Source organism: Dermacentor silvarum, chromosome 4, assembly GCF_013339745.2.
Source record: "Dermacentor silvarum isolate Dsil-2018 chromosome 4, BIME_Dsil_1.4, whole genome shotgun sequence".
Taxonomy (NCBI): Eukaryota; Metazoa; Arthropoda; class Arachnida; order Ixodida; family Ixodidae; genus Dermacentor; species Dermacentor silvarum.
Window position 1 is genome coordinate 27,056,721 of NC_051157.2, and position 9,303 is coordinate 27,066,023.

General features: G+C 42.5%; 1 protein-coding gene across 3 annotated transcripts in view; it reads left to right on the forward strand.

Moving 5' to 3' along the window:
- LOC119449661 (protein mesh-like) overlaps window positions 1-9,303 on the forward strand; it is a 39,377-nt gene that overhangs the window by 23,388 nt on the left and 6,686 nt on the right. For all 3 annotated transcript variants that reach the window (XM_049665358.1, XM_049665357.1, XM_049665355.1), the window contains exons 12-16: window positions 746-896; window positions 1,965-2,120; window positions 5,322-5,498; window positions 6,909-7,045; window positions 8,558-8,691. In XM_049665358.1, coding sequence (XP_049521315.1) covers window positions 746-896; window positions 1,965-2,120; window positions 5,322-5,498; window positions 6,909-7,045; window positions 8,558-8,691 — 755 coding nt within the window. The remainder of the gene's footprint in view (window positions 1-745; window positions 897-1,964; window positions 2,121-5,321; window positions 5,499-6,908; window positions 7,046-8,557; window positions 8,692-9,303) is intronic.

The following is a 9,303-nucleotide window of genomic DNA, read 5'->3' on the forward strand; positions in this document are numbered from 1 at the left end:
GTCATGCAAGCCGTTTCCACTGATTTAATGGCAAATCATAGTCCAAACATACTTGCACTGAGTAAGTACAGGCGATGCAAATGTTGGTATAGAATGTTTACCTCGGCCTTCTGCGATGCATCTTCTGGGCTGCGGCACGCATCTAACTGTGGTTGTGCTAAGGCTCTGTATGGATGAAGTCGGAATAACTATTCCCCAAATCCGTTTTACAAGGTTACCATATTAATGTGCATGCTAGCTGCGAGCTGTCTGAGTAGTAAAATATGAACGGCACCAAAAGTATGTAGGTGTCTTAGTGCATACAAATACGTTTGTAGCTTTTACAACTTCCATGCAAGTGTTATTTAACAAAATATAGTTCGGGGCGAGTAGGTCTCGTATTATGGTTAAACCACAGGGCAGGAGGAAATGTGCTGTTTTATACGTCACGTCATCCTCACATCAGCTGATTTTGGCTGTACGTGCTCGTAGTACGTGACCACGACTTGTTCGTTGTTTGCTGAACCAGTGGGGCATCTGCTACTTTCTCGGAGCATGGATGGAGGCAGAGAGCAAGTGTAACACACCTTTGTAACAGGAACCTCACTTGCCAGAAGCATAACAAGTGGGAGGGGGGCACACCGATCACGTGCCTGCCCCCGTCAAAATAATTCCTGGCTACACCACTGTCGCTTGCATTCTTGACCTGTCACAGCCAATATAGTGTGGTGAGAATGAGTACAATTATCTGGGTGTGCACGTGTAGGTGCCGTCGCTGTCCAACTGGAACATCGACACGATGCCTTTCTTCTACTGCTGCCACTGGCAGCACACCAAGGACGACTCGACCTCGTGCCAGCAGTACAAGTACTGGCGCACCTCGCAGGACTGCACTGCCTACCAGTCGCCGGGATACGGTACGTCAATACTGCACCTCTCGATGCTGAAGAGGAAGAAGTGACGCAAAATGACTCCGCTTGTTTCCTCAAAGCGTACGTCCTGTTACTCTGTGTTCCTGTTCTTGGCGTGTTGCGCCACTTGTTCCCTTTTGTCATGAATGACCAACTATAGCTCAAAACAAGATTCTGCTCTCGACGCTCTGCATTATATTGGCTGCACCACAAGCAGAAAACTGGGTGACCAGAAGCAAAATCTGCCACTAGAATACGCCACACGAAACTTCGTGCCATTTATTCTCCAAGCAATAGCGAATAACTTCCTTTCGTGAGTGTGTTTACACAACAAGCGAGAGCAATGCCATAACGAACATAACTCAGCTGGATGCTATATACTAGGAGCTAAGGGTAACAGTGCGGCCTCAACACTAGGCGTTCCCAGGTGGTTGCCTGGAAACACTAACCAATCACAATGCTGTTTAGCGTTGGAAATCTGGCAAACACTGGCGCATTCAGCACAGCATGGCCGATGGCCACATTGCTACCCTTCGTTCCGAATTACGTGTGTACTTAGTCTTAACATCCACGATTCTGACTCGAGATTTTAGATGTCCTCTCAATTGATTAAACGTCACATTTACATCCCTTGCATACAAAGTTCGGATGAGCAATCTTCACGTGAATACAGCGCACTGTCTATTAGAATGCATTCTAAGACCTTCAAGCTAAATTTAATTGTTTCTAGTAGAAAAGAGGAAAGGCAATGGAAGCACCTCATTAGCATTTATGAATAGCCTCAGCTACGTGCTTTGGCAGTGTTCAGTTCACAAAGCGCAAGCAGCAGCGAATGCATTTGGTGACAGTCAACTACAGTCGCGTGCAAAAGTATGAAAACTAAATCTTCCAAAGAATTTTTTTTTTTAATCGCAGCCTTAACATGCAGCCTGAAATCAAGTGGTACAGCCTAAGTGCGCCTGTTTGTCTAATGTAAATTCCACATTGCACGGTTGTGCCAGAAGAAAATTAAACTTATTGTTGATGCCGTGGTCTTAGACTTTTGGACACCACTGTACGTGCTTCTTCATGCAGCTGCTGTGTTTGGCGACCCCCACTTCCTGACCTTTGATCGTGCCAACTACACCTTCACGGCGCGCGGTGAGTTCGTGCTGGTGCGGGTTAACGACCCCAAGGGCAAGCTGGAGATCCAGGGCCGCTTCGAGAGCGTGCGCCGGGCAATGCTCACAGGTGAGTTGCACGTTCTTATGCACCTCCCTCCGTATATGTATATGCATTGCGGAGATGAACTCGACTCTGCGCTTTGCTCACAGATAGAATAGACCATCTGCTTATGGTGGTGGTACCACAGCAGCCATCTTGTGAGTAGTTCAAGTTCCCCCACCAGGCAACACGACCCAGTCATCGCCTTTTGAGTACGTTGGAATACTACTCACCCGTTAGAAGGGGTACAGTCACAAGTTCAGTTCAGTTTAGTGAAAAAGAAATGCTCTTTGCCGATGCAGTACAGGCATGATACTTTTGGCGACAGGCAACCTGCCTTGGTTGAAAGGACGCCTCTTCCCGCACACCCACAACCTTTTGCGATGACTGCTGCCTCACACGCCAATTGTCATTTTGTTGCTTGACGCGGTTTCAATACGAATACAACTGAACAATAGCATGACAAATTCCTTGTCACTATGAAGCTTACTGCAGGTCGCCTTTGTAACGCCAGTCGATTAGTGTCTATTTAGGAATCAAAGTAGCATGAAGGAATACGACACAAAAGAAAAGCACGGTCATCTGTCCACCTGAGTGCCTATGCGACAATGGGACATACCCCGAAAAGACCAATGCGACCATGTCCTGTGTTCTTTTTCTCCTTTCCCTGTCTTTGTGGTCGTCTTCTTGACCGCCCTGACGCACTTACCACGTGCAGAGGTCAAGGTGTGGATTTTGTTCGTGGTTGCGAGAACAAAAGGCTCTGTGGTGTTCTGCTGGCCTGACCATGTGGATGGCTGACAGCAGAACGTCAGCCAGCAGGGGCATAGGGTAAATAATAGACAGGATGGCAAGTGATTGAGCAACATAGGGAATAGGGGCTGTTTACAGTGTTTGAATTATTCACAAACTATGTGCAAAGTTCCACACCCGCCAGTGCTATCATCACCAGGTTTTTTAATACATACGTGGGTACAGCTATGTGTGAAGCCACGACTGCTCCAGAAAGCTGCACAGGCTCTGATGAGCTGCGCGGACAGAGGTGTTTGCGGCAGTAACTCAGTGCACTCTCGCATTGCATGGCCAGAGCCATCTTGTTTCACGCGACATGCAATTTTGTCGGGCATGCAGGCCGTGGACACAAGCCCGCAAGTGCGCTTTCGTCTGCTGTTCATTAGCGGATGCTGTTCTTGCATATGTTGAAAATTTGAAGGCACCTCGTCAAAAAGGCACATTCTTGCAGAGCAAATTTTGCTATTTCAGCTTTCTTCCTTTTTTAAAAATTTTTGAAGGCTTTGCTAAAGCAGGCGTTTGTCTTTATTGATATGTGATGTATATGTTTTCACTCTATTTCATTCCTAGGTTACTTAAAGGACATAAAAGCTCACTACAATAAATAGCAGTACAGAAAAGTGACGATAACGGAAGCAAATAAGGACATTCTTTGTCACACTTTCTCGGACACGCATGGTATTGGGCAAAACAAACACATGGGTGGGACACTATACCTAATAACGCTGTATTTCAGTTTACGCCACTATTTAAATGATTTGGGAGGAGGGGGGGGGGTAAGCTACGCAACTATGAAATAGCTTGAAAAAACACAAAATAGATTGTACATTTGCAATAATGCTGAACATGAGGCTCTCTTTTCATTTTTCTTGTCCGCTGGTTTTGGGACCCTCGTCTGCATACTATCTGTGCCTAATCAATGCTTGTTGAATGAATAATAAACTGAAACTAAACCACACTGATATAGTTTTAGTATGTATTCATCATTATCAACATTTTAGCTGCTCTTTCTGTGCACTTCGCCACATGTTCCCTCCTTGGCCTTACTTTTGAGAATGGCAAAGCAATTTGCAAACATTTTTGCAATAGGTTTGTGCTCGACTCTATGCACGATGCGAATTGTGTAGTACTTTCTAGAAGACACGTGGGAACCAGCGACTACTCTGGAACCTTCGACGCGTCATGTATAAAAGACTACGATCAGATTTTCGACGATCGCCGACTGTGTTGCTGCTGTCGTTGTGCATAGAATGCCACTTGCTTTTAGGGGCACAAGTTCGCCCGATAAAGTTAGTTTTGTCATTTACAGTTATGCTACTGTGTTCTGTTCTTGACCATCAGTAAAACATGGCAATATAGCCCATGGTGGGTATGAGCCACGAGTTGAGGAGGAAACAACATATCTGAGAGCTCATATTAGTCTGACTATGTGTCCACTTCCTCTCACCGCCTCCTTTCAGGACTTGGACAGCTTCTATTGCACCGATGTTCGGCAGGGAAGAAGCATTAGCTTCTGAAACGCCGAGAAAATGTTGCTTTAATGGGATGGCGTGAGCACTTACGAGCGCCTTAACGGCACTGGGAGACGGCATGGGTAGTTCAAATAAACTAAAGAAATTAGGCATAACATTTCGCTAAAGCTAGAACGTAAACTTCCAGAAGAAAAGTATAATGAATAACACGACCATTCCCTCGATCATAATAAATCTGTGCATTTCAGTGTGCCAATATAAAAAATATACTTAAAAATCAGTTGACTTTTCATAACGATGGATGGGTGGATATTTTGAGTAACCTCTTTGAAGTGGGGTGGGTTTATGCCACAAAGTTCGTTATTTTTACCTTTCTTCGGTGCTTATTATAGGTCTTTAAGACCTATGGTTCATGTTAACCATTGAACCTGGTAAAAATTTCATGCCCTAAAAGCTATACTTCCTCCCTTTTCACCAGCAATATTCCAGCTATTCTAGCTAAGAACCACAGAGTTCTTACCATTTTTTTAATTTATTATCCTTAGGGCCCAGGGCCTTGCGCAGGGTTACTATGTCAATGCCCTCTAGTGGCCTTTAATCCTCCTTTCTGATTTCAACCACATTGCACACGTACGCTTTTAAGAGAATGGAAGTCATTTTCTTTCCATTATAACATGCACACCCATGCACACATGACTGGATGAACGTGACACGAGTTGCGACTCAAAAAAAAAAAAAAAAAGTTTAATGAGACAAAAAAAAAAAAAAAAAAAAAACTCTACACGCCACATCGAACACTATATCTGAAAAGAAGTGGTGTTCTGATATTCTGGGAGGTAGCCAAACATGGCTAACAATGAAATTAACCTAATGGAGTCTATAAGTGTGCATAACTTTGCAATACTTGCAAGCTTTCAACATGCATTCATCATTGTTTAAGTGCCATGCTGATGCTCACACGCAGACCGCATGGTGAACGGGACCTTCCTAAGTGCTGTTGCAGTCCGTGACAACACGTCCTCGACTGTGGAGATTCACCTGAGACCACTAGCGGCAAGGTTTATCTACCAGCTCTACCTGGTTGTCGACAACGAGTTCATCTACTTTTGGGACGACACCATGCGCATTCAGCAATTCAAGGGTAAGCACGCAATTGTCGCCTGCGAGCACTTTTGAGTCTGGCTGTCCCATTAAAATTGGAATAGAGTCACCAGATAACTCTTCTTTAATATAATGTTCAAAGTTAGGCCATACAGTTGGTTTAATTTGATGAATAGGTGCAAATGGTGGGAAAAAATGAGAAAGCGTGAAGTCAAACTTCATTATTGATGTACGTATCACTATATGCAAGTGCATCACATTAGTACATTACATTACACGAGCACAAATACAGGAAGAGGTCTGATAGAAAAAACACTAATAGTTGTTGTGGTACATGAGGAGTGAAAAAACAGGCACAATGGAAAAGATAATGGGAGATAGCCACTTCCCGTCTTATTCATTTCTCTATCTATATGACAGCTGCAATGCCTTTATAGGTGAGGTGATGTGACAGCAATGAGAAAAATTGAGCTAGGAAAACAAACACTCAAATGAGCAAGCAAGCAATGAAACAAAACAACTGAATGAACAAACAAACAAGGCATGTAAATAGGCTGGTCTGCTTCTGCCATGACTAGCAAGAAACAATGGTGTACACTGTACAGTGTTCACTGCATAATAAAAACGAAAGTATGAAAATGTATGAAAGATTTAAAACACTGTCTAAACATTCATACATTCTTAGGCACCATAGGCCTTTGAAATGCATCAGGGGCGCGATCGGAGATCTTTGTTCAAAACGCGTTCTATTCAGTTGCTGTGACGTCACAAAGTGGCAGTATGCCAAATTTTTTGAGAACAGGAGGGAGAGAGCAGCCAATCGGCAAGCGGTCTGCTCCTAGCAGACGAAGTGCTCGTTATTGAAATGATTGACAGGAGCGTGTTGTCGATTTGACGTCATAAAAACGACGAACTCCTGGACATTTGTTGTCCAGGGAGTCGACCGCTTGCCCATCGGCTGCTCTCTCCCTCCTGTTGTCACAAATTTTGCATACTGCCACTTTGAGACGTTGCAGCAACTGAACAGAATGTGAAACGAACAAAGATCTCCATTCGCACCCCAGCTGAGTACTGTGATTTCACCAGCATCCCTCACCTTCTTTTCAGCAATGCAACGACAGATAAATTGTGCTAGTTAGAAGACAGTATGGAGAAGCTATTGGTTCCCCTCGGAGCTTAACTCATCTATTGAGTTTAACATTGCAAAGCAATACTTGTGTCATGGGAGCCACTTTATTGGAGAGCTCCAGATTAACTTTGGTCACCCAGGGTTCTTTCAGGTGCACCCAAGTTTAGGTACATGGGCATTTTTGCATCTCACCATCATCAAACTTCACAATGGTCACTGATGCAACTTTTGCACTTAGATACTAACACTAACAGAGCAGCTAGTGTGCACAGATAATGGCATTCTATTTTTTCATTGCCGATTTTTTTTTTCTATAACTAGGTGTGACAATCTACCAACCAACTGGTTACTACAACATGTCCAAGATAGTGTGCATGTTTGACTCTGGAGCTGGGGTAGAAGTGTTGGTGAAGGACGAACAGCTGTCTATGAATGTTTTCCTACCTGTGGAGTTCATTGTGAGTACATGCCACGGCAAGGATATCAGTTCAGCATTTTTGGCTTTTATTTTCCAAAAATTTGGTCCATGTTTTTTGGTTATTATTTCCACCCAGAAATTCGTTTTCGGTGTTTAACTTTTCGCATCAAGCTTAGTATCTTTTTCCTTGCGGTGAATATTTGGTTTGCCAATTTTGTTGGTGCTAAAGAGGGCTGCGTCATCACAGATTCTGGTATTCTGCACGGCATTCGCACCTGATACAAAGGAATAACAAAGTTCTAAAGAAGCAATGGCACAACACCGTATAGCAACGTGACTATGCACTTAAGATTTTAACACAGATAGAATCAGACTTCATTCATAACATAATACGGGTACACTGCTCTGATGAAGAAAAAATTACTAATTTGAGACTTTGTCTTAATAGTCACTGCAGAAAAGCAACTAAACATTGAACATTAAAAAGCACAAGGAGAACCAAACTTTGAAATTTTTTTATGTTATGCAGTCCAAGCCTTAAATGTTTCATTAGTCTGGTGGCAGGTTGATGCATGATTTTAAGCCTCCCCAGGCTCTTTGTATCAGATAGCATGTATACTAGCAGCTGTGCACCGATTAGCACCTTAGCTTGCTAATGAATTCGCCTTCACTGACCCTTTTCGCTGAAAACCAAATTCTGAAAAAAAAAAAAAAAAGATTGCCTCTATAATTTTTTCTCGGTTTAAACTGGTAATGCTGAACACTAGATACTGCCAATTCAACTGTCGGTGAAAGTACTAGTCTAAATAGCACTCAGATGTGTATTGCACAAATAGTGGTAGAAAACCAACCAAGTAATTTGTGTTTTCACTGCGCAGGAGTGCTTTGCAATTAGTCCCGCGTTGCAATAATGATGCATATATATATACAAGCAAGGCAAAGGGTGCATCATGTAATAACATGTCATTCTATACTTGATTCAACTACTAGTTATTATTCACATCATTGAGCAAGTAAATAAACTACGAGGGAGCATTACATCATACAGCCAGCCTTCACAAGCCAACTCTCTATGAAGCCATCCACTTCGCCTTTTCTCTATCGAAACGTTGCCGCAAAACATGACCCTGTGCTCGGTTTTAATTACCGCGCATTTGTCAGGATGCCTTGCGAACCGTTCTGTGCACATTTTCTCCCAATATGGTTGTGCAATGTCGGTTATTTATAGCAACGTGTACATTTATTGTCTTCGTTGCAATGTGTGAGTGTGTCAGCCACACATTGCTGTCACACCCGTTGTCTTTTTGGAAGAGAGTGCGCACAGGAGGGCGGTGGTAGGAGACAGTAACACTTACTGCGACACGATCACGTGTTGGGCTGACTTTTCTTGGCTTCAATTTTCTTACGTAATGCTCCCCCCTCGATTTTTCCTCCCTCCATGAAGCACTACATGTATAATTCTCTGAAAGGCTACTGTTGGCAATTTTTTACCTCATCGATATCTGCCAGTGTGTGTACTTATGCTTAAATCTGCATGTCCTTAACCTTCCAGAACATCACAAGAGGATTGCTGGGATACTGGGACAAGCGAAAAGAGAACGATTTTATGCCTCCACATGGAAATGCCTTTGTACCAATTACAGCAACCTTAGAACAGATCTACCATCAGTTTGGCAACCTATGCAAGTATCCACATTGCAAATTTTTCTCACGTTATCGCCAGCATATCAAATTTTAACATACGCAGCAGAGCTTGACAATAACACTACAAAAATTTATTCACAGCTTTGCAACTGATATTAAGAGGAAGCATTACTTAGGAAGATCCTATCTAATACATGGGAAAAAAGAAACTCTTGTTCAGCATCCACTGAACCAATTTTGATGAGGCTTGTTGCATTTAGAAGCAAAAGTTATGATCTACTGACTTTTGAGAGCCACATTTTTTATTTAGGCCATAAAATTTTTTTACAGGACATGCCAAATATTAGAGAACTTCAAGAAAATGAGGCATCAAATTTACGAATATACCTCAGTAATATAGTTGCAATATTACAATTCTGTAAACTACATCTATTGGAATGTCTAAAATGTACAAAATTGACATATTACATCACAATAATATACCACTAAATTACAGTAGGTCTCTTGAAGAAGTTACATAAACAATTTAATAAAATCACGCAAGCACTGTAATTATATGGATCATACTTGTCTGCTTTAAAATATTTAATATAAAATGTTTACAAAAGAGTGATTTTTTTCTTTGGTTCAGAGTCTTGGAGTTGTAAACACTGT